Genomic DNA, 25,382 nt, shown 5'->3' with positions numbered 1-25,382 from the left:
CAGCCAGGGGCTGTCCATCCTCCCCTCTTCCTCTGGCATCTTTACTTTCTCTTTCCCTTTGTGTAACATTGGGTCCTGCTGCTCGGAGGGGCCCCGGCTGCATCAGAGGCTGAGCTCTGCCAAGAGGGAGGGCCCAAGAGAAGGTGGGTCTGAGCCTGAGGAAGCAAACCACCCTGGGGCCCTCCCACCCCTGGTGCCAAAGCAGGAAGGAGGTGGGGCCTCCGCTGAGACGGCCTGGGAGGTCACTCTCAGATAAGGGGCTCTTCCTACACTGGAGCCCTGGGGGAGGAAATGGATCCTCAGCGCCTGAGACAATGGCCAGGGCCGGGACCAGCCAGCCGAGGAGGCTACGGCCAGAGGCCCAGGATCAGGTACCGCCACCCGCCCACGCTGTCCCACGAGGCCCCCCTCTCTGCAGCCCTTTCTAGGGCTGTGCCTCTGTCCTCGGCCTCCTCATCCCCAGAGCCCCGGCATTCCCAGCCTCTTTCCGTTCCCTCTCTGGGCTCCTTCTCTGCAGGGCCCACTCCCTTCTGGGGTCTTTGCCCTCTTCTGGGGGGGGGAGGGTGCCCCCACTCTGGCTTCCAAACTGGCCCCTCCTACACCTCCACCCAGCCCCGAGGGTCCTCCTGCCCTGCCCTCGGTCTGAAAGTCTGTCTGTGGGGCTGGATGGTCCCCTCCCTGCCTCTGGGGGTCTGCACCCCCTATTGGTCGGAAATATCTGTGCTGTCTTAATGCTTAGAATTTGGCTAAGGGAGGATGGAAGCCGTGGGTGAATTTTGTTCAAAGCACTTTGATGGATCTTCTGTAGCATTTAAACAGAGAGACTAGTTCTCTGAGGCAAGAAGATAAATCATGTCTTCCAAGAATATCTCCACAGTGAGCAGCAAAATAAATGCCGACTCTTCACAAATCTGGCCCAACCTAGGTGACCACGCTTCAGGTTTATAACCAAACCATGAATGGGGAACTTGGAGGAAAGATGGGGAGAAACCCCTCTGTTTTAAAATTAAGTAGGAGGGAGTTCCCATTGCGACTCAGCGGGTTGTGAACCCAACTAGTATCCATGAGGATGCAGGTTTGATCCCTGGCCTCACTCAGTGGGTTAAGGATCTGGCATCACCGTGAGCTGTGGTGTGGGTCGCAGATGTGGCTCAGAGCCCTGTTGCTGTGGCTGTGGTGTAGGCCGGCAGCTATAGCTCCGATTCGACCCCTAGCCTGGGAACCTCCATGTATCACAGGAGCAACCCTAAAAAGAAAAGAAAAAAAAAAAATTGAGAAAGAAAACCACCTCCAAGGCTGTCCACAGCTGCAAGGTCACATCATGGAAAACCTGGAAATGGCCTTGCCCTGTCAGGGGACCCAGGTCCATCATTTACTGCTCTTAGAGAAGGGCAGGCTCCTTGCCTCTCTGTGTTGCTGTTTCCTCCTCTATAAAGTGGGCATGGCTCCCGCAGGATTTGGGGAGGAGGAGATAGTTCAGATACAAACACTTGGGACACTAGCCGGAGCCTGTGAATGTAGGTGTTAAGCTGACATTAAAAAAAAAAACCAGAAAAACAAAAAAAACCCAAGGAGTTCCCACTGTGGCACAAGGGAATTGACAGTGTCTTGGGAGCGCTGGGACGCAGGTTCAATCCCCAGTTACCTGGCACACTGGGTTAAGGATCCAGCATTGCCATGGTGGTGACTTAGGTTGCAACTGTGGCTGGGATCTGATCTCTGGCCTGGGACTCCATATGCTACAGGGTGGCCAAAAAAGAGAAATAAATAATTAATTAATTAATTAAAAAATATATGCACAAGTAAAAAAAAAAAAAAGCCAACAAAACAAACAAACAAACAAAAACTAAAAAAAGAGTTCCCGTTGTGGCACAGTGGAAGCAAATCCAACTAGGAACCATGAGTTTGCGGGTTTGATCCCTGGCCTCGCTCAGGGAGGTTAAGGATCCGGCATTGCCATGAGCTGTGGTGTAGGTTGCAGACGCATCTCGGATCTGGCGTTGCTGTGGCTCTGGCATAGGCCCGGTGGCTGCAGCTCTGATTAGACCCCTAGCCTGGGAACCTCCATATGCCACAGGTGTGGCCTTAGAAATGGCAAAAGACAAAAAAAAAAAAAACCACAAACAAAAAACAAAACAAATATGCACAAGTGAAAAGTCAGAAGTGAATGGAACTGCAATATTGAAGGCTCTTGTGATTTTGGAGTGGAGAGGTTTTATTACTCTTAGATATTTTTTCTAGTGGGTTGGGGGGATGGGTAGGCAGGCAAACTGGAGTGGAGGTGGGAGGGCTCTGGGAAGGAGCAGTCTGGGCCCCTGTGGGAGAAGTCACCCACCCCGTTGTCCCAGCACCCTCTCCGCTCCCTCTCCCTGCCTGGAAAGTCTTCCAGCAGGGAATTCTCAAGGCCAAAGTGGGGGTTTTGGTCCTGGCGGCTGTGCTCAGAGGGCTCAGCTGGGAGTAACCCCAGGCAACCATCTCTGCTTTTCCCCTTTTCTCTCTTTTGGTCCCAGGAACCCAGAGGAGTGGTTCCATGAGTTATCTCCCCGAACCTTCTCCTTCCACTTTCGCAACCTGCGCTTTGCCTCTGGGCGGAACCGCTCCTACATCTGCTGCCAGGTGGAAGGAAAGAACTGTTTCTTCCAAGGCATCTTTCAAAACCAGGTATGGGCCCGATGACACCCCTAACGTGGGCGGGAGCTGAATAGAGGCACAGGGAGTTCCCATCATGGTGCAGCGGAAACAAATCCAACTAGGAACCATGAGGTTGCGGGTTCAATTCCTGGCCTCGCTCAGTGGGTTGAGGAACTGGCGATCCTGTGAGCTGTGGTGTAGGTTGCAGACGCGGCTCAGATCTGATATTGCTGTGGCTGTGATGTAGGCCCGGCAGCTGTAGCTCCGATTCAGCCCCTAGCCTGGGAACCTCTGTATGCTGAGGGTGCGGCCCTAAAAAGCAAAAAAAAAAAAAGAAAAAAAAAAAGAAAAAAAGAAAAAAATTCTTTTTTGTTTTGTTTTGTTTTGAGTGTCTTGGACCTGCAATCTGAGAACACAGATTCAGGTGCAGCCTAAATTGTGTTCTGCCAGAGGGTTTTATTGGCAAATTGCGGAAGTTTTAGGATGCTTGCACTAATTGTTTTCCCAAAGTTATAATTGGGGGATATAATTACAATTGCAATTCATTGGTTTTCAGAGTATATTATGTCAATACTAGGAAAATGCCTTTTGCAGTGTGTCCGGTTTTTACCAAGAATGCAGACACAGGAGTTCCCGTCGTTGCTCAGTGGGTTACGAACCTGACTAGTATCCATGAGAATGCAGGTTTGATCCCTGGCCTTGCTCAGTGGGTTAAGGATCTGGTGGTGCTGTGAGCTGTGGTGTAGGCTGGCAGCTGCAGCTCCGATTCCATTCCTAAACAGGGAACTTCCACATGCCACAGGTTTGGCCCTAAAAAGTGAAAAGAAAAAAAAAATAATGTAGATACAGCAGTGATACATTCTGTCCTATGCCCTTGCCCAAAGCAATAGTTCAAATCTAGTTCCTGTTTCCAAGATGGGATGAAATTTTAGCCCCCCCAATGGAAAGAGATGTGGTACATATGTATAACGGAATATTACTCAGCCATAAAAAAGAACAAAATAATGCCATTTGCAGCAACATGGGTAGACCTAGAGATGATCATACTAAGTGACGTAAGTCAGAGAAAGACAAATATCACATGATATCTCATATATGGAATCTATTTTTTTTTTTTTTTGTCTTTTTGCTATTTCTTTGGGCCGCTCCCGCGGCATATGGAGGTTCCCAGGCTAGGGGTCCAATCGGAGCTGTAGCCACTGGCCTATGCCAGAGCCACAGCAACGCGGGATCCGAGCCGCGTCTGCAACCTACACCACAGCTCACGGCAACGCCGTATCGTTAACCCACTGAGCAAGGGCAGGGACCGAACCCGCAACCTCATGGTTCCTAGTCGGATTCCTTAACCACTGCACCACGACGGGAACTCCCGGAATCTAATTTTTGAAACGATACAAAAGAACTTATTTACTGGAGTTCCCTGGTGACCTAGTGGTTAAGAATCTGGCATTGTCTCTTCTGTGGTTCTGGGCGATCCCTGGCCCCCAAACTTCTGAATGCTGCAGGATTGGCCAAAATCAAAAACAAACTGACAAAAGTAACTTATTTACAAAATAGAAACAGAGTTACAGATTTTGAAATCACATGGAAACCAAAGGGGAAACGTGGCAGGGGGAGGGGACGGATAAATTAGAAGTTTGGGGTTAACACATACACACTACTATGTTTACAATAGATACCCAACAGGGACTACTGTATAGCACAGGGAAATCTACTTAATACCCTGTAGTAACCTATATGGGAAAAGAATCTGAAAAATAATGGATGTGTGTGTGTGTGTGTGTGTGTGTGTGTATATATATATATATATATATATATATATATATATATATAAAACTGGCGTGCTTGGCTGTACACCTGAAACTACCACAACATTGTCAGGCAACTATACTCCACTAAAACTTAAAAAAAAATACATTCAGTGCCATCTGGGGGCTCTCAGGGGTGTAGGCATCTTCCCACACATTTGCTTCCTAAGTCCTTGGCCCGCAAGGCCCCTCTTTGACCCTCCCGGAACCTGATACCCGATGGCCTTTGGCTTATCCCCCTGGGCCTGTTTAGAGAGTCTGCTGGCAGTGGTTCTCGGATCCTCCTCATCCCTGAGCTTGGCCTCTGGCAGTCTTGGAGGAAAGTGTGTGTTTGGAAAGCAGGGGTCCTTGCCCACCACACCCCTGCCTCCTCTGTGCCCAGGGCCTGTGATCCCACAGGGAAGCACCCATACCCTTTGTCCTGCCTGCCCCCTAGCCAGCTCTGGGTGTCCCCATCAGGTCTCCCTGGATGACGTTTCTTCTCACTTTTTCTACTACCCGGGATTCAAAAAGTTCAGAGGAACCCATGAAATTAATATTGATAATGTGCGAGACAATACAGTCATCCCTCGGTGTGGGGGACAGAAGTTGGCTCCAGGACCCCTGCAGATACCCAAACTCACAGATGCTCAAATCCCTTATGTAAAATGGCAGCTTATTTGCATATAACCTACGCACTTCCTCCCACATCCTTTAGCTCATCTCTAGCTAACTTATAATACCTAATATGGGAGTTACTGTCATGGCTCAGCAGTAACAAACCCGCCTAGTATTCATGAGGAGGCAGGTTCCATCCCTGGCCTCGCTCAGTGGGTGAAGGATCCAGCGTTGCTCTGAGCTGTGGTGTAGGCCACAGACATGGCTCGGGTCTGGCGTTGCTGTGTGGCTGTGGGGTAGGCCGGCAGCTACAGCTCCAATTTCCTAGCCTGGAGAATTCCATAAGCCACAGGTGCAGCCCTGAAAAAAAAAAAAAAAAAAAAAAAAAGGCAAAGCAAAACAGCCTAATAAGATGTAAATGCTATGTCCATACTTGTACATTCAATGCCAATGCTATGTCATAGCTGCCAGCTTGGCAAACTCAAGCTCTGCTTTGGGGAACTTTCTGGAATTTTTTTTTTCCCGAATAATTTCCACAGGTGGTTGGTTGAATCCACGGATGGAGAACCCTCAGATACGGAGGACTGGCTGTAGAGCTAAGCTGTTATTTCAGTTATAGGCATTTTCTCATCCATAACTAATGTACAGCTTCTTCATGAGATGGTTTCCATTTGTTTTTCTTCATAGACTAAGTCACTGAAGGGAGTTGTGTGGTTTCACACTTGTCTCCCATCTCCATTCGGATGAGCCACATCTCAAGGGTCCTGGGGCCTGTGTGGCTGGTGCCTCCCCTGAGGGACAGAGCAGCTCGGCGGCCCTCCCAGGAGACGGCTCCAACAGGCCTGGACCCCAGGGGATGTGGCCGCCAGCAGGTGCTCAGGACACTTGCAGAAGGTGGATGTTGGAATGAATGGATGAGTCGACGAAGGTGGGAAAGGATGATGATGCAAGAAAAGATGGGGAGGAAGGCAAGGGAAGAAGGGCTACATCATCGACAGCAGGCCTCTCGGCTCCCACCCCGAGCCCCTCATCCCCAGCCCCTGCGGCCCCCAGCCCGGCCACATGGCCCCCCCCTCCAGCCAAGAGTGTCCCCTTTCCGCCTTCCTCTCTGCCAGGTCCCTCCCGACCCGCCCTGCCACGCCGAGCTCTGCTTCCTCTCTTGGTTCCAGTCCTGGGGGCTGTCCCCGGACGAGCATTACTACGTCACCTGGTTCATCTCCTGGAGCCCCTGCTGTGAGTGTGCAGCGAAGGTGGCTCAGTTCCTGGAGGAGAACAGGAACGTGAGCCTGAGCCTCTCGGCCGCTCGCCTCTACTACTTCTGGAAGTCAGAGTCCCGGGAGGGGCTGCGCAGACTGAGTGACCTGGGGGCCCAGGTGGGCATCATGTCCTTCCAAGGTGAGTGCAGGGGGGCGGGGGGGGGGCGGTGGAAGGGGGCTAGCAGGCTCCCCCAGGGAGGGTGAGTGGGAGGAGAGCCTGGGAGACAAGGCAGAACTGAGAGCACGCAGCAGGGAGGGGGCGGGAGGGGACCGTGCCCAGGGCACAGGAGGGTCAGCACAGAGACTCCCAGGCCCCAGACCTGATGGCTCGCTCCCGTCTTTTTTTTTGTCGCACCTGCAGCATATGGAAGTTCCCAGGCTAGGGTTGATCAGAGCTACAGCTGCCGGTCTATACCACAGGCAACGTCGGATCCCTAACCCAGTGAGCGAGGCCAGGGATCAAACCCACGTCCTCATGGATCTTAGTCAGGTTCATTACCGCTGAGCCACAATGGGAACTCCTCTCTCCCTTGTGTACCTCAGACTTCCAACACTGCTGGAACAACTTCGTGCACAACCTGGGGATGCCCTTCCAGCCGTGGAAAAAACTGCATAAAAATTATCAACGCTTGGTCACAGAGCTGAAGCAGATTCTCAGGTGAGGCTCCCCCGCCCCCCTCCTCCTCCCCCTCCCTTCTCCTCCCTCCTCAGCCTCCTCCCCTCCCCGGCCCCCAGGCCCTCTGCCCTCAGGCTGCCCCTCTCTCCTTCCTTCCCCCAGTGTATCCCCCTCCTCCCTGGAGGGCTACCCATCTCCCAGCGAGAGACACGCCTCCGCCCATCTCACGCATGAACCATATCCTGTTACTGAACTGAACATAAATGGGCAGGAATATGTATCCGAGTGAAAATCATAAGATTTGAGAAACATCCTTCAAGACAGAGTCCACCTATCAGAGCCTTGATGGCAATGGCTGTATTCACTTGCTAGGGCCTCGGCCGCAAAACCCCACAGACGGGGTGGCTTAACAAGAGGCATCTATTTTCCCACTGGTGTGGAGGCTAGACATCCAGGATCTTACATGAGGTACATGTTGTATCCTCTTGTGGTTTTTTTTTTTTTTTTTTTCTTTTTTCTTTTCATCTTTTTAGGGAGGAACCTGCAACCTATGGAAGTCCCCAGGCCCAGGGAAAGGTTCGAATCGGATCTACAGCTGCTGGCCTACGCCACAGCCACAGCCACACCAGATCCGAGGCTCATCTGAGACCTAACCACAGCTCACGGCAACACCGGATCCTTAACCCACCGAGGGAGGCCAGGGCACGAACCTGCGTCCTCGTGGATGCTAGTTGGATTTGTTACCGCTGAGCCGCAATGGGGAACTCCCTAGACGCCCAAGATCTTGGGGTGCTCACGCCAGGTGGTGAGCTCAGGTCTTCCCATCTGTCCTCTTGCCGCTCTCCCCTAGAAGCCCAAGATCAAGGCGTTGGCCGGTTGGGCTTCTCCTGCCATCTCCCTCCTTGGCTCATATACTGCTGCCTTCTCCCTCTGTCCTCAGGAGGTCTTTCCTTGGTGCAGGATCCCGGGGAACCCCTGGCGTCCCTCTGTGGGTCCCAGTTTGCTCTTCTCACAAGGACATCAGTCCGATTGGATTAAGACTCATTCTAAGAGCCTCCTCTTACTGCAGTGACCTCTTTAAAGGCACTACCTCAAATACAGTCCTGAGGAACTAAACTAAACGTTGGGACTTCAGCATATGGATTTGGGGGGACACAGTTCAGCTCATATAATGACCACAGGCCTCTTTGAGCTGAGCTGGCACCACGAGAGCAGGATCCTTGTTCTGGGTGGTCTCTCTCCAGGTTATGCCCCCCCCTTGACCCAGACTCATCTGCTTCCACTCCAGACCTTGCTGCCCCGAGGGCCCCACCCCCACCCCACGCTCCCTCTGTTGTCATCGTACCCCAGCCTCACCCGGCTCATCTCTCGTGCCATTCCCAAATTGCTGCCAGAGATGAAGCTCTGGGGATGGTGATGGAGAGTGAGCAAGGAAAATATATATATAATGGTTAAGTTCACGTTTAAAGAAGTTTTTAGGAAAAAAGTAGGATTGAGATTATCGGAGCTTGTTTCCACCTGCCCCGCACTTTCCCCCCTTTTGTGCCACCCTGTGGCATGTGGAGTTCCCCCGCCAGGGATCAGATCCGAGTTGCCGCTGTGACCTAGCCCTAGATCCTTAACCCACTGTGCTGGGCTCGGGGACTGAACCTGCATCACAGCGCTGCAGAGACGCCGCAAATCCCATTGCACCGCAGCAGGAACTCCTGCTGGAGCTTGTTCAAAAAGCAGAATAAAAAGCAGCAGGGCAGCCAAGTGTCAGGTCAGAGACCACAGCTCAGTTGCTCAAGGTAGATTAGGAAGCGGTCGTCTGGCCCATTGACCACAGAGCTGACTGCCACGTGAATGCAGGAGGAGGAAGTCAGTGGAGGTTCCAGAAAGGGTGGTGGGGTCTGTGGCAGGGACGGTGACGCGGCGCAGAGGGAGCTGGATGAGTTGGGATTCTGGGCAGGCCAGACACAGAGGAAGGAAGAGCAAGTGGGAAGCTGTTTGGTTTGGATCCATCCATCAAGGCGTCGTGCAGAAAAGGTCTGGATGTGAACTGTCGGTGACAGCAGTCATTGGTCCCTCACTGTCCCTTCCTGTTGGCCCTGCTGCCTGAGGGGCTTGGACAGAATCTGGAGGGGTCTCTGGCTGCTTTGGCTCGTCTGCCTTGATGCTCTCTTGGTCACTGTTTCTTTCAAGGAGGGGGGCACAGAGGGCCATGGTTGTGGCTGACATTTCCTGATGGTCTCGGTTATCAGAAAGGGCCACGTGGCCAGTTTGAAATGTCTCGCCTGGAGCGCACCTCCGTCTCCACCCATCTCCGGCCGCTCTCGGGGATTCTCCAGCATTAGGGAAAGGCCAGCAGAGGGTTTGAGCCTTCTAGCCCATCCTTCCTGCTTCCCAGGCCTGGGGTGGCTTAGCTCTCTGAGTTTGACCAACCCCTCAGTGTGCCACTCGGATCACTTTCCCTGGAAGGACCCAGCTCATTCTAGAATCTTCTGTTGTCTGTGGCCCTGGGCATTAGGACAGATGGAGGTGAAGGGGATACCATTCCTGTGGGTCTTTGAACCTCCTGGGCAAGCTCTTGTTGTCCCTGAGGCCACAGCAGGGCCTGAGGGGCAGAAGAGGGCATGTGCTGGGTCAGAGGGGCAGTGGAGTGACAAGCTGGGAAAAGCTAATTTAGGAATCACATTTGCATGTGATCTGGACGGGAGGTGGCCGTGCTGCTCTAGGACCTAGGTTTCAGTTTTCCCAAGAGCTCTGGGTGTTCATCTGGAGGTCTTGGTGGCCACGTGACAAAGTAACCAGACAGCTTTAAGGCTGCATGCTTCAAGTCCAGGTCCTCTGTCCCCGGCCCGGGAGGGCCTCTGGGGGCAGCGAGACCCCTTCTCTCATCTCCTTTTCATGGAACAGTGAGGAAGCAGGAGGAAGGAACCTGGCCAGGCTGCCAGGACAGCCTTTCAGTTCTGCCATTTATTTGCCATGTGACCTCAAGAAAGTGTCTTAGCCTCTCTGTGCTGTGACCTCATGGAAAGTGTCAGGATAATGAGTCTCCCTGCTTGATGCTAACAGGGGGCTGGGGTAGCAGATGGTGCACTGGATCTGCTCAACGCAGGGCTGGCGATGAAATCCAGAGCACTGACCCCCAGCCCTCACTTTCTGTCCTGCCCAGAGTCTTGTCAGGATACTGAATGACAATGCAGGGGTAGGGTGGAGAGGGCTCCAGCTTGCACCCCCTCTCCCACCTCGGCCTGCCGCCCCGCCCCCCCGCCCCTGCCACCGCCAGCAGGAGCCAGCCTCTGTCCCGCACTTTGCAGCCAGGGTCTGTCCATCCCCCCACTTCCTCTGGCATCTTTACTTTCTCTTTCCCTTTGCAGTAACTTTCGGTCCTGCAGCTGCATCAGAGGCTGAGCTCTGCCAAGAGGGAGGGCCCAAGAGAAGGTGGGTCTGAGCCTGAGGAAGCAAACCGCCCCCAGGGCCCTCCCACCCCTGGTGCCAAAGCAGGAAGGAGGTGGGGCCTCCGCTGAGACGGCCTGGGAGGTTGCTCACAGATAACGGGCTGTCCTAAAGCAGGGCCTCTGGGAGGGAAAAGAAGGCAGGGCACCCATGACCAAAGGCTGGGCTGGGACAAGCCTTGGGGGACAAGGAGTCTGCCTCAGGACTCCCGGAATCTGGTAAGTCAAGAGCCCAGAGGGAGGAGAGCAGGTGGGTCTGAGAGACCAAAATTCACCCTAGGGCATCCCGCTGCAGGTGACCGAGGCCGGAAGGGCCTCTACCACTCAGCTGTAGGAGGACAGTGTAGGGGGACACTCTCAGATAAGCGGCTTTCCCAAGGCCAAGGGCAGCCTAGTGAGAGGGAGGGGCAGCCAGAGAGCCCAGTGCCCAGGGCAAGCTGCGACAAGCCTGCAGTGGAGGCTGGAGCCAGGCTGCATGGACCAGGTACTGCTGCTGGTTCTCCTCTTAGCCCGGGGCTCTGCCTCCCGCCTCCCTCTCGCTCTCAGCCCCGGCTTCTCTCCCCTCCTGGCTCCTTCTCTGCAAGGCCTTCTCTTGCCTCAGGCCCCCCAGGGCTGCCTCTGTCACAGCCTGTCTCTCTGTGTCCCTGGCCGAATTGAGGCCGAATAATAATTCAGGTCGTTCGTGTAGGAATGTGGGCTTCGATATATTCCCTGACAGATGGCCATGGTTTAAGATTTGTAAAAACTCAGCAGACAAACGGGCCTTGCTTGTTGGAAGATTAACTCTTGAAAATACATTTACTTTGGAGTTCTCGTCGCGGCTCCGTGGTTGGCGAACCCGACTAGCATCCTTGAGGACACGGGTTCGGTTCCTGGCCTCGCTCAGTGGGTTAAGGATCCAGCGTTGCCGTGAGCTGTGGTATAGGTCAAAGATGCATCTCAGATCCCGCGAGGCTGTGGCATAGGCCGGCAGCTACAGTTCTGATTCGACCCCTAGCCTGGAACTACATATGCCGCAGGTGCGGCCTCCAAAAGACAAAAAGACCAAAAAAAATTTTTTTTTTAATAAAATAAGTTTTTTAAAAAAGAAAGTACATTTGCTTTACGTCAAAGTGGGAATTAATCCCTGACCTATCCATTTGATGGTTACCCAAAGAATGTAAAGAGCGGTGACTCTAAGTCCAGGGGAGAGAAGAGCAAGAGGATCATAAAATTCGGGGAGCATCCCCACCTCTAAAATCCTATTGGACAAGGCGCGATATAGGTAAACTGGGCAAGGCCGCTGGGAAAAAGAACTGACATCTGGACCTCATGTTGGTACCTGCCCTCGTCCTTAAGAAATAAAAACCTCCTTAAAACAATAGAGAGGGAGACTCTTCCCTCCCAGTATCTGTGCTGGGAGCGATTTGCTTTTGCTTGCTTGCTGCCTGTGTTCACGAAGTTCATTCTTTGGCTCCGTGAACAAGAACCCGGATTCTGGTAACATCTTTCCGGTAACAATATCCCAGAGGCACGGCCACCAGGTCTTCCTAAAGCTCTTGGTGCATCTTCCATCCTAGACTTTAGGCTTAAGGATAACTGAAGCAGTTTTTGGAGTCAGTTATAAAAGCACTTTTTTTTTTCTTTTTTTTTTAATTAAGGCTGCGCCTGTGGCACGTGGACGTTCCCAGGCTAGGGGTTGAATCAGAGCTGCAGCTGCCAGCTTATGCCACAGACACAGCCATGCGGGATCTGAGCCGCATCTGCTGCCTACAAGCTCGGCTTGTGGCACACTGGTTCCCTAACCCACTGAGCGAGACCAGGGATCGAACCCGCATCCTCATGGACACTATGCCAGGTTCTTAACCTGTTGAGCCACAATGGGAACTCCTATAAAGCATTTTGAAAATTTTTATTTTAAAGGCACATTCTGCAAAAAAGATTCTCATTTCTACTCTCTGTGGAGGCACAACTGCCCAGGACAAGAAGAATACGCATTTCCCATGAGGACACTACCAATTCTGAAAAATTAACTTCTTAGAGTTCTTTCTACTATACCTACAATTTTAGCTATTCAAGGTCAGGGTTCAACATTTGTGCTGTGAAGATAAGTCCTCTTGTCTAAAATTTGGAATATTTCTGGAGTGTCTGGGTTTCCCCAGGACTGGGGGAGTTTCCCAGAGCATGGGAACTTCAGGGCTAAAATCAGGAAAATTCTAGGCAAATGGGGCAGTGATCATCTTATCTGTGCTGTGAGTGGGATTTCCCTTCTAATCCTTACCATGAGGGTGGCCGGTGGCCCTAACGGGGAGTGTGAACTTCAGGCAAGGTCACTGGCGGTTAATCAAAGGCCGCAGTCCAGAGATGGTCTCCTTGGCGATCATTCTCCAAATCCATCTAAAGTTTTACTAATTAGGAGTTCCCGTCGTGGCGCAGTGGTTAACGAATCCGACTAGGAACCATGAGGTCGCGGGTTCGGTCCCTGCCCTTGCTCAGTGGGTTAACGATCCGGCGTTGCCGTGAGCTGTGGTGTAGGTTGCAGACGCGGCTCGGATCCCGCGTTGCTGTGGCTCTGGCGTAGGCCGCCGGCTACAGCTCCGATTCAACCCCTAGCCTGGGAACCTCCATATGCCGCGGAAGCAGCCCAAGAAATAGCAACAATAACAACAACAACAACAACAACAAAAAGACAAAAAAAAAAAAAAAAAGAAAGTTTTACTAATTAACGGAGTTCCCATTGTGGCACAGCGGCAATGAATCTGACTAGTATCCATGAGGATGCAGGTTCCATCCCTGGCCTTGCTGAGTGGGTTAAGGATCCAGCGTTGCCGTGAGCCGTGGTGTAGGTCGAAGCTGTAGCTTGCTTCCTGAGTTGCTCTGGCTGTGGTGTAGGCCGGTAGCTGCAGCTCCAATCAGACCCCTAGCCTGGGAACTTCCATATGCCACGAGTGCGGCCTTAAAAAGCAAAGAAAAATAAAGTTTTACTAATTAACACAAGGGATGTCAGAGAGAGGTTTCCACTGATGAAACAAGGGGCTTCGTCAATGAGAACAACAGGTACCGGAAAAGGTTTTCAGTCAGTGGAACTGGTGGTGTTTCAGTGAGTTGGCTGGAAGTGAGTATGGCGAGGGTTTTCTGGCCTTGCAGGACCGAGGGTGTTGCTCCCCATGGTCTGGGCCCTGCGGGCACCCTTCGCTTGATTCCTTTATTCAGATGCAAGTTCCAAGGCGCAGAGGTCACCCGAGCCTGACTGCCTTGTCAGCCAAGCCACATTACCTTGGATGGAGTGTCCAGAAGGACAACTCACTGGGGCCATCAAGCCTCCCACGCTGTTCAGTCTGGCATTGGCTTGGTCATGAGTGTCCATGTGTGGCGGGGGTCCGGCCACAGGGTGCCTTCACGCCCCGCCCTGATGCCTGGCAGGAGCCTCCTAGTTAAAGCCACCTACTTCTGTCGGCACAGAGCCAACAGCATTCATCAGAAAGACCCTGGGGAGTTCCCGTCGTGGCACAGTGGTTAATGAATCCGACTAGGAACCATGAGGTTGCAGGTTCGATCCCTGCCCTTGCTCAGTGGGTTAACGATCCGGCGTTGCCGTGAGCTGTGGTGTAGGTTGCAGACGCGGCTCGGATCCCACATTGCTGTGGCTCTGGCGTAGGCTGGCAGCTACAGCTCCAATTGGACCCCTACCCTGGGAACCTCCATATGCCGCGAGAGTGGCCCAAGAAATGGCAAAAAGACAAAAAAAAAAAAAAAAAAAAAAGAAAGACCCTGGTAGCTCTGGATTCTCACACGAGCTGGGCCACTTGCAATATAAATTTTTTTTTTGTCTTTTTAGGGCCACACCCTTGGCATTTGGGGGTTCCCAGGCAAGGGGTCAAATTGGAGCTATAGCTGCCGGCCTACACCACAGCCATAGCAATGCCAGATCCGAGCCGCATCTATGACCTACACCATAGCTCATGGCAATGCCGGAGCCTTAACCCACTGATCAAGGCCAGGGATTGAACCTGTGGCCTCATGCATACTAGTCAGATTCATTTCTTTTGAGCCATGATGGGAACTCTGCAATATAATATTAAATAGAAAAAAACCCAAGATCCAAAATGGAATACTCTATGGAGTACAATCACAGTTACTGGGAGAAAGAGCTATGTGGGCCATCAGCCCAAAGCCTCTGTCACAACGCTTCCTTGGTGACAACAGATTTTCCTGTTCATGTGCCTCTGTGCTCTTTGTACAGACAGAATTTCGATACACACAGCTCAGCAAAGAGCACAGACTCACAGGGAGCACCAGCTTCCATTCCCCCTCACTCCCTGGAAGACAAGGATTCTGACATTAGCCATGGGGTTCAGGTGCTTGTGGGTCCTGAATGGAGGAGTCTGGGGCTCAGGTCGAAAACATGAGAGCTGAGGAGTTCCCTAGTGGGGCAGTGGGTTAAGGATCTGGTGTCGCACGGCTGTGGCATGGGTTTGATCTTTGGCCTGGGAACATCTGCATGCCGTAGGCGCAGCCAAAAAAAAAGATGTGTCATATTTAGTTCTCAGGGCAGGGGCCCCCCACCCAACCCAGGCATCCTGCCTACAGTGGCCTGAGTGTGGGCTGTGGGCAGAGGAGGCTCTGCCAGGCTGGAGGTGGGAGGTGGGAGAGATCACTCTCCCTGCCCCCGCCCTCCTGGCCAACAAAGAAGGATGAGACTCTCCCTTACCTCCCCTTAGGGGCCCAGGTGAACCCAAAGAACTGGGCTCTGTGGCGGAGAGCCTGGGGTGACGCCAGAAAACACTCTCCGCAGCTTTGCTTTTCTCCTTCCTGTTGCACAGAAACACAATGAATCTACTAAAAGAAAATATATTCAAACAACAGTTTGGCAACCAGCCCCGGGTCTCGGCGCCCTACTATCTGAGGAAGACCTACTTGTGCTACCAAGTGAAGGGGCCCGATGACTCCATTCTTGACAAAGGCTGCTTCCAAAACAAGGTGCCAAATGGGTCCTCTGGGCACAGGGCAGGCAGGGGCTCACCTCATCCTTGCAGGGAAAATCCTGAGGCTGAGTGGGGTCCACGTGAGCCCAGCATCCCTGGAACTCTCTGCATTCTTTCCCATCCCAGGCCACCGCAGGAGCCCTGCCCTCTAGCAGAGCCGTCCTCCTGCTCCCCTTTGAGAAGCAAATATTCCCTCCTCCTCCAGACTCAGCTCAGCCAGCTCTGCGGGGCTGGGGGGAGCCAGGGGCTCGCCCAAGGACTGAGCCCCTAACCTCACCTCCGAGATCTCCATCCCATTTCGGCCTTTCCGCCCATCTTCCTACCTGGCCTATCCCTCCTCCCTCCCTGACACGCTCCTCCATTCAGCGTCTGCAGACCACCTCCTGGATGTGTCCCAAAGGCAGGTGGCAAAGTAGTCAGGACTATGTCCTGGGCGTGTCTGTTTGACAGCCCCCCTTCTCGGGGCCCTGGGGCCCTGATCCAATTCCCGCCGAACTCCAGGTGCCTGGGGAGTGTGGAATTAACGGATGAGTGAGTGAAGGAATAAATAAGGAAGGAAGGAGGTTCTTTTCTTGTCCTGGGTAAGTTCACTTACTGAAAAGTTTACAGGACAGAGCCTTTTTCTTCTTCTTTTTCTTTTAAGGGCTGCACCAGCGGCACATGGAAGTTCCCAGGTTAGGGGTCTAATCAGAGTTGCAGCTGCCGGCCTACGCCACAGCAATGTGGGATCCAAGCCACATCTGTGACCTACACTGCAGCTTGGGGCAGCAAGGAATCCTTAACTCACTGAGTGAGGCCAGGGAGGGACCCCACATCCTCATGGACACTATGTTGGGTTCTTAACCCCCTGAGCCACAAGGGGAACTCTTGGCCTCTGCCTTCTAACCGATTCTTCCTTCTTTCTGTCTGGGACCCTGTTCAGAAAAAGCGACATGCAGAAATTCGTTTTATTGACAAGATCAATTCCTTGAATCTGGACCAGAACCAGTGCTACAGAATCATCTGCTATGTCACCTGGAGCCCTTGTCACAACTGTGCCAAGGAGCTGGTTGATTTCATCAGCAATCGGCACCACCTGAGCCTGCAGCTCTTTGCCTCCCGCCTGTACTTCCACTGGGTCAGGTGTTATCAGAGGGGTCTGCAGCGTCTGCAGGCAAATCGGGTTTCCGTGGCTGTCATGAAAGGCCCAGGTAGGAAGACAGACAGAGCCTCTGGTGGATGGGTACAGCTCCAAGAGAGAGAGCCACCAAGTAGGGGTGGGGGTGGGGGGCAGGTAGGATGGTGGCCCAGCTGAGACCCAAAGTGTGACACCACCGGGGAAGGAGAAATCCCAGGGGAGAGGAAGTGGAAAGGAAGGGGGGACCCTGGCCCTTTGGGGTGCATGCTACCTGTTCCCCTGCCCTTGGGGCCTGACTTGGTCTCCCTCTCTCATCTCAGAGTTCAAAGACTGCTGGGAAAAGTTTGTGGACCACCAGGGGGAGAGCTTCCCATCCTGGGAGAAGCTGGAGCAATACAGCGAGAGCATAAGCCGACGGCTCTCAAGGATCCTGCGTGTGAGATGCTGGCGTCTCCTGCGCCCCCCCCCCCAACCCCTTCCCAGCTTCAGCCCTTCCTTCTGTCTGGCGCTCTTCTTCCTTGCTCTCTTGCCACTGCCCCCCATTCCTTTCTTTTTTCTCACGATACCCTCTTTTGCTCCTGTCTCCCAGGGGTTCCCAGTTCCTTCCTTCTCTCCGTTCGGAGACGCTCATTAGCTCGTGGGTTTTGACTCCGTTCTTTTTCTTGTCCCAGCACTTTCAGCATCACTCCTCCTCCTCCTTTTGCTCCTTCACAGTTTCCCGCCAATCAAAGCTTTCTCGTGTCTCTCTCCAACAGTTCGCGAATCAGAATAATTTAGAGGATTCCTTCAGAGATTTGCGACTCGGTTCCCCATCACCTTCATCATCAAGAAGTGACTCGAGATGACAGACAGTTCCTGGGGTATCTCAGCGCTGACTCGTAGGAACCAGGAACAAGCTCCACGGGCAGCCTTGACCCTTGCCCAAGTCGAGGGACCTTTCTTTCCTCTTCCATTTTGCTCTTTTCTAAGTGGGTAAATATTTTTATAATTGAAAAAAAATAACTTGAACGCCTGTAAAACTTCCATTCTTGCATTGCTTTCTGAAAGGGGAATCAGGTCTTTCCAACATTAAAAAAAAAAAAATGAGAATAAAGAACTTTTATATTATAGTACGAAGGGAAATTTTGACTTTAAAGACTTTAATACTATTAAATGTTAGACATACCCTAAAGTGATTGTTGCCAAAATAGGTTAAAACTAACCAAATCTGAGACATTTTGAGCATTCGAGTAAATAGTGACAATAATGGATGATCGCTATTGAATAAAATAGGAAGCCACGAATCCATACTAATGTAAATAAGTACATTGAACGCCTGGCAAGGAATGGGATTGTACATAGTTTCAAGTTACAGGCATGCCTGGCTTAATTGGGCTTCAGCCTGCTTTGCAGATACCGCGTTTTCTACAAACCGAAGTTTGCGGCAACACCTGGCTTCCAGCAAGTCTATTAGCATCACTTTTTCCGACAGTATTTGCTCCCTTTGCGTCTCTGTGTCACATCCTGGTGATTTTCGCAATATTTCAATCGTTTTCGTTATTATTACATTTGTTATGGTATCACCTGCGATCCGTGATCTTCCGTGTTACTATTTTAGTTCGTTCTTTTGCATTTTTTTAATGAAGGTAAATACGTTTCTAAAGACATGATGCTATTGCAAACTTAATAGACTACGGTATAGCAGAAACAAAACTTTTCTATGCACTGGGAAACCAAAACATTTGTGTGACTTGCTTTATTTCAGTAGTCACTTTATTTTGATAGCCTGGAACCAAACCGCTATGTCCGGTACCTCGTCCAGAAGATAGTTGTTAATTTCAAGGCAAAACGAGTAACTGCACAGTGGAGAAGCCGTGCAGACAACGTCTTATTCAACTAATCGAAGTGGACAACCTGAGCAGTAGTACCCCTGATGGGTACCATGACAACACACCATCGCTCTGTTGATGTGCCTGCTGAAGATGCAGGTTCTGAATCTCATCATGAGTGATGACACGAAACTTATATTTTGAGACAAGAAAAATTAAACATAAAATTCTCTGTGCGTGTGTTTGTTTGGGTCCCCTCCCAATGTGCCGGGTACATCTGCGTTACACATTAACCAGAGCTCTTCAATGATGCGAGTGCCTGCTGGACCATAAAGATCAATTTTCCCCCTGTTCTTCTGATGCTAGCAATGTATCTTCTTAAAGAATACAGTTCTTAAAAAAAAAAAAAAAAAAGAATACAGTTCTTGGAGTTCCCATCATGGCTCAGAGGAAACGAATCTAACATCCCTGAGGACGTGGGTTCAATCCCCGGCCTCGCTCAGTGGGTTAAGGATTTGGCATTGCCATGAGCTGAGGTGTAGGTTGCAGACACGGCTCGGATCACAGTGCTGCTGTGGCTGTGGTGTAGGCCGGTGGCTACAGCTCTGATTTGATCCCTAGCCTAGGAACCTCCATATGCTGCCGGTGCGGCCCTAAAAAGACAAAAAAATATACGGTTCTTTCTCAGCTCTGCAGGGGTTCACTGTGACTTGGTGCTTGCTTTGTCTGTGATTACCTGGACTGTGTATCCTTAGTGACCTTTATGTAAAATATCAGGATGTCACTTTGATGTATGATCCTTTGTCCTGAAAATGTATACGACCACGCCTTTGACTTCTAACTGAAAAGCCCAGTAGAAGGAAAACCCCCCTCGTCCGGACTCGGAAGAGGCGACACCCCAAATCACTCACGAGAAGCGGTCTTGATGCAAACAGCAAGAGGATTTTTATTCCAAGCGCGCTGGGGCCCACAGTCGTACGCCACGCAGGGGTAGAGGACTGCGGCCCCGAGTGCGGAATAGGGACAGCTTTTATGGGGTTCACAACAAAGCCCGCGCTTCGCAAACCAATCATTTTAAAACATCGAGAGCCCGCGCTCCGTGGACCAATCATTTTAAGACATGGAGAGCCCCCGCTCCGTGGACCAATCATTTTAAAACATTGAGAGCCCGCGCTCTGTGGACCAATCATTTTTCTACAGTTCCGGAGGTCCGCATTTGCGCGGGCTCCTGGGCAGAGTGACAGATTGCAGTTGAGATAGGTCACTAGGGCTTTCAATGTGTAATCATTTCTTCTAAGGTGCCAGCAGTCTTACAGAATCCAGATAAGCGATTAGTCAACTCATTTCCTGTTATCTTACTTAGGCCAGGATCACGCACTCAAGGGCCTATTTTACGTTCTTTCACCTAGTTTCATACAGAGAGCAGGCCCTGGAACAGCAAGAAGTGTGACCTTCTACCTGTTTACTGGCAGGGAGCAGGGTCTGGAATTCGAGGGCATCTAGGGCTTTTTAGGAAGCTGGAGTTAGGGCTCTTTACTACCTTCTTGGGGTCTTGGAGGGTTAGGCTGCATTTTCATCCTTTCATAACCAACAGGCAAAACGATTTTCAGAGCTTTCTGAGAATCTGCTTCCTGGGTTATAAGCCTCAGTTTGGCTCAAATAAAAGTCCTCTTTTTCTTCTTGATAGTTAATTGATTTTCTATTGACATGAGGAAACATCAGATGAGCCCAAATTCAGGGCCCATTTCGAGTGGCTCACTTAGCCCCTCCCACCACCCCCGAGCTGTGGGGAGCTGGAGAATGAGCATTTTGTTGGATACCTGCCACCTCCTCACCTCCCAAATAATGACGGTTAGATTCACAAGAAGACTGGTTGGCTCTCGGTAGGCAACTAACTATAAGCTGATTTATGTCCCCCCTAAAAGTCTTATGCAGGAGGCCTAACCCCCAGGGCCCCAGAATGTGACTGCATTTGGAGATGGAGCCTTTTTTTTTTTGCTGCTGCTGCTGCTGCTGCTTTTTAGGGCCACACCTGCGGCATAGGGAGGTTCCCAGGCTAGGGGCTGAATTCGAGCTGTAGCTGTGGCCTACCCCGCAGCCACAGCAACACCAGATCTGAGCTGCTTCTGTGACCTACACCATAGCCACAGCAACGCAGGATCCTTAACCCACTGAATGAGGCCAGGGAATTGTACCCACATCCTTATGGATACTAGTTGGGTTCTTAACCAGCTGAGCCACGATGACCACGAGATGGAGCCTTTAAAGAGGAGATTAAGTTCCACGAGATCAGAGGCGTGGATCCTATTTCCGCCTGACTGATGTCCTTACAAGAAGAGGGATCGGGACACAGACACACACGCAGGGAGGACCACGTGAAGACCCAGGAGAAGCCCCGACTGGGGACAGAGGGGGCTCCAGCCCCCAGCACCAGGAGCAAGCGTTTGTTTCCCTTTTCTGTCCCATTTTCCAGGACAGCTGGGAACCTTCAGGAAGTGGGGAAGGCTGCCAGCTGCCCTCTGCAGGCTGGGGTGCTCTCTCTCACCCCCTCAAGGCCCTGCCTTCGAGGGTAGGGTTCTTTTCTTTCCTTTTTCATGGAAACCAGCCCTGTGGTTCTCCGTGTGACTTCTCAAGGTCTGCGGCCTCCTCTCCTCCTGCCACCCTCCTGATCCCAGGCTCCATCTGCCTCCCTTCCCTTCCTCCCACTTGCCTTAAGTCATTCCTCCCTGGTCCCTCTTTTCTCTTTCTCTTCGGCTTTTCCTTTGTTTTAATTTATTTTTATTTTTTTATTTATTTATTTATTTATTTATTTATTTATTTATTTTTGCCTTTTCTAGGGCCGCTCCCCGTGGCATATGGAGGTTCCCAGGCTAGGGGTCTAATCGGAGCTGTAGCCGCCAGCCTATACCACAGCCACAGCAACGCAGGATCTGAGCTGTGTCTGCGACCTACACCACAGTTCACGGCCACGCCGGATCCTTAACCCACTGACCAAGGCCAAGGATCGAACCCGCAACCTCATCGTTCCTAGTCAGATTCGTTAACCACTGCACCGCAAAGGGAACTCCCTAATTTATTTTTAAAATTTTGGCCACACCCATAGCATGCAGAAGTCCCCAGGCCAGGGATTGAACCCATTACCCAGCAGTGACCTGAGCCACAGCAGTGACAATGCTGGATCCTTTCACCTCGGGGCCACCAGGGAACTCTGCAGCTTTTCCTTTTAGAAGGCAGTGAGGAGTGGAGCTGGGATGTTTACCGCTGAGCTCTGGAAAAGTCACTTGCATGAGCTCTCCGAAGGCCTCGACGGGGAGGTCCAGCGAGGCTGCCCCACACTTTTGAGGAGAGAGTCAGAAGCGGACCTCGTCCAGCTGTCCACCACCGAGGGAACAAGAGGAGCGGTGGCTCTCAGGCATGGTCCAGGGAGCCCCGGGCGTCCCCAGGACCCTTTACAGGGGTCTTGGAGGCCAAAAAGTTCACATAATGATGCTTAAGATGTTGTTAGCCTTTCCCACTCTACACCCTCATAAGTGCACGGTGGAATTTTCTAGAGGCTACATCCCACAGGTTACTGCAACAGACACTGCAGAAGCAGATTGGGGGATCCAGCTCTCTTCTATCAAGCCAGACATTAAAGAGATTTGGGAAAAAAGAGAAAAAGGAAAAACAAGACCAATTCTTCAGAAAATACAATTGTCTTTCATGACATGTTACTTATATTCCTATGTAATAGGTTGATTTTTTTAATGAATTAATGCATATTTTAAAACTTTCTCCATTTTTTTAATATGGCAAATATTGACAGATATAACCTATATACATAAAAGCCCTCTGGGAGTTCCCTGGTGGTCTAGTGGTTAGGATTCGGCATTTTCACTGCCACGGCCCAGGGTCAATTTCTAGTCTGGGAACTCGGATCCCACATTAAGCTGCTGCATGCTTTGGCCAAAAAAAAAAAAAAAAAAAAATCTCTTTGGGCTTCTCAAAAATTTTTAAGAATGCAAAGATTCACGACACCAAAAGTTTGAGAATTGCTGGTGGAGAGGTTAGTACCGAGACAGAGGCTCAAATTCCTGGCTCCCGACAACCTGGCTGCGTGGACTTGAGCGGCTCGCCATACCCTTGCTGTTTGGTTCTTTCCGAGGGCTGGGAGGGAAGGATCCGTTCCAGGCCTCTCTCCTTGGCTCGTAGGTGGCCGTCACCTCCCCTCTATGTCTGTTTCCTGGCCCCACTTTCCCATCAGTAGCACTGGATCAGTGCCCATCCCAATGGCCTCATTTTCACTTGATTGTCTCTGTAAAGACTCACGGTCCAAGTGCAGTCATAATCTGAAGCACTTGAGCTCAAGACTTCAACATAAAAATTGAGGGGGATGAGGGCGGTGGGGCTGGTTCCGGAGCCGCAATTCAACCCATAACACACTGAGGCTAAGTGAGAGGTCGTGAACAGAAACAGATCTTCAGGGTGGGAGGTGGAACCAGATCCCCCACCAGACAGGCAGCAACAGGGACCCTTGTGATAATCCTGGACGTGCTATGGGCTCGCCATACCTGGGGACTGGGAGGGGCCACAGAGATAAAGTTCTGCATACACAGCGGCTCTAGCCCTGAATGGCGGAGTTGGCTCAACGTGAAAGTCTGAACCAAGATAGTGGCAGCCCCAGATCAGCCCGTTCTCAACTCAGGTCGTGCTGTGAAAGCCAAAAGGCCTCTTCTAGGTTTTTGTTTGTTTGTTTAGAGAGTGTGGCACTCAAGCCACAGCATATCGGCTCAAACACAAAACCTGGAGCTGACACCTGTGACAGGCCTGGCTCCCTTCTGATAAAGAGATAACGTGTTCTATCAAGCTCTCCTCCTCTTGGTAAAGGGACGGCTTACTCAAGCAGGCCTTTATCTGGAATGAGGAGCATTTTGGACCCCCGGCATATCAGCAAATCACCCCATCCCTTCTTCTCTGGCTATAAGAAGCAGCAGCCAACTTCCACTGGGGTTGGCTCCCTCTGACCATCAGGAAGTCACCCCGCTGTGCTAGCAGCATTTCCTATCTCAATAAACTCTTCTAAATTCTTCTTCCCACCTGCACCAGGACCACAACAAGGAAGTATAGTTCTTTTTCATATATGTATATCAAATCACACATATATATATATTATTTATGACAGTGATAGGGATGGAGTAGGCACAGGTAGATTTAGAAGTCCCAATAAAGGACCACAGATAATGAGGGAAATTTTGGGGACGTTGAGAGATCACTGTAAGTAAATAAATTGCTTATAAAAGCCATCAGAACAGGGCAGGCTTGCTTGATGAGTGGAAGTGCCTCAGGGCATTGGATGGGGAATGGTTCGAGGCTGCATTCAGATTCAGGATTTAACAAGCTGACAAGGATGCCTGGCGCCAGCCCAGTGCACTGCCAAGAAGTCTCTGGGAGGCCTGGGCACGACCACAGCCTCCTCTGGGATGGAGATGAAGATGCAGTGCCGAGGAGTCTGAATCCTTATTTAAATAAATTTACTTATTTATTTTTGCTGCACCGCAGCATGCAAAAGCCCAGGCCAGGGACTGAATCCATACCACGGAAGCAACCCGAGCCACAGCAGTAACAATGCCAGATCCTTAACTGATAGGCTACCAGGGAACTCCCTGAATCCCCTTCTGGATTTTTTTTTTTTTTTTTGGTTTTATTAAGGCCGCACCTGCAGCATATGGAGGTTCCCAGGCTAGGGGTCCAATTGGAGGTGTGGCCACTGACCTACGACACAGCCACAGCAATGCTGGATCTGAACTGCATCTGCAAGTTACACCACAGCTCAGAGCAATGCCAGATCCTTAACCCACTGAGCGAGGCCAGGGATCGAACTCGCATCCCCACAGATGCTAGTTGGGTTTGTTAACCACTGAGCCAGGACAGGAACTGCCCCTCTTTGATGTTTGACACTGCAACTTACAAGCCTCACCCCTCCCCTTCCTCTTGTGCCCCACCCTCACCCGGGCAAGCTGCTAAGAAAGCCTGGGTCCCTTCTTTGGCACCAGCAAGAGATTCAAACCACACAGGCCCCTGCTCAGCACAGGAACGCTCAGCCTGGCCCACCTTCAGCTGTAGGAAAACCCAGGCCATTCTAGACCCGAGAGGCCCACCCCGCCCATCCCACCGACTTCGTTTATGTGCATAATTAACATCTTCACGCTCCTGGTGTGCGGGTGGCATCAGCCTCAACCTCTGAACTGAATTTTGGGTGCAGGTCCGTCTGCCTTTGCAGGCGACCGTAACTGATGCTACAACTGCCTTGGCATAGGTTTGAGGAAGCAGCCAGAAGGCTCGGGTTGGTGGAAATTTGGGGATGGTTTTATCACATCCGTCCATGTTCTCTCGAAAGGGGCAGCCTGGATCTTGGCTCTGTGCCCGTCGGGGAGCACTCCCCACAGAGAAGACCCTCAAGAAACAAGAGCTGGGATGACCCATCTACCCATCTGATGGTGGATGCCAGCCAGCCTCTGTCCTTGTCTCCCCTGCCCACACACACACCCACCCGGTGCCTACCCGACAGGCCCAATAGAGCAGCCACAGTGGAGGAAGTGGCGGCTACACCTGGGGCCACCAGTGTGGGCTTCCTCTCAAAGGAAAAAGCTGGTGCCAAGCCTACTTACTGTAGCTGGTGGATGCCCAGCTTGTCAGGGCAGACACTCTGGTGAGCCCTCGCTGTGGTGCCATCCTCCGAGGAGACTGGTGGGGACTTCACGGCAAGGTGATGACTCTGGACTCCTTTCCCACTGGAGGGCTTGGCTGTTGATGCCTGTCAGACTGGACAGGACTCAGGATGTGGGTTTGCCTTCCCTGTTCTCAGCGTCTGTGCCACCACCACTACCATCGCCCTGTGGAGCTGGGGCCTTGGATCCATTTCTCCTTCTGCCACTGCCACTTCCATGGCCGTGGCCACCACTGTCCCTCACCTGGGTGGCCGCAGCGGCACCTGACCTGTTCACCTGCTGCCTGACCTGCCTCTTCCCAGCCAGTCTCTCTACTCTGCCAGGGATGGACCCAAGTATAGATCTGCTTGGAGGGCTCTCCTGTCACTCCTTTTTGCTCTGACCACCACTCTCTGGGTTCAGATGGGGTGCTGAGCTTGGCTGAAGAGAAGAGTAGAT

The 25,382-nt window shown here is 51.7% G+C and overlaps 1 protein-coding gene across 1 annotated transcript; it reads left to right on the top strand.

Moving 5' to 3' along the window:
• APOBEC3B (apolipoprotein B mRNA editing enzyme, catalytic polypeptide-like 3F) lies at positions 223–17,512 on the top strand. The gene is given in 8 exon segments (NM_001097446.1): positions 223–371; positions 2,511–2,661; positions 6,152–6,431; positions 6,836–6,950; positions 15,151–15,307; positions 16,235–16,502; positions 16,750–16,865; positions 17,185–17,512. Coding segments are annotated over 8 exon segments (1,257 nt in total). The 5' UTR covers positions 223–291; the 3' UTR covers positions 17,275–17,512.

This window comes from Sus scrofa, chromosome 5 (assembly GCF_000003025.6).
Source record: "Sus scrofa isolate TJ Tabasco breed Duroc chromosome 5, Sscrofa11.1, whole genome shotgun sequence".
In the NCBI taxonomy this organism is placed as follows: domain Eukaryota; kingdom Metazoa; phylum Chordata; class Mammalia; order Artiodactyla; family Suidae; genus Sus; species Sus scrofa.
The sequence above is the reverse complement of the archived record's forward strand: the minus strand, read 5'-3'. Positions and strand labels throughout refer to the sequence as shown.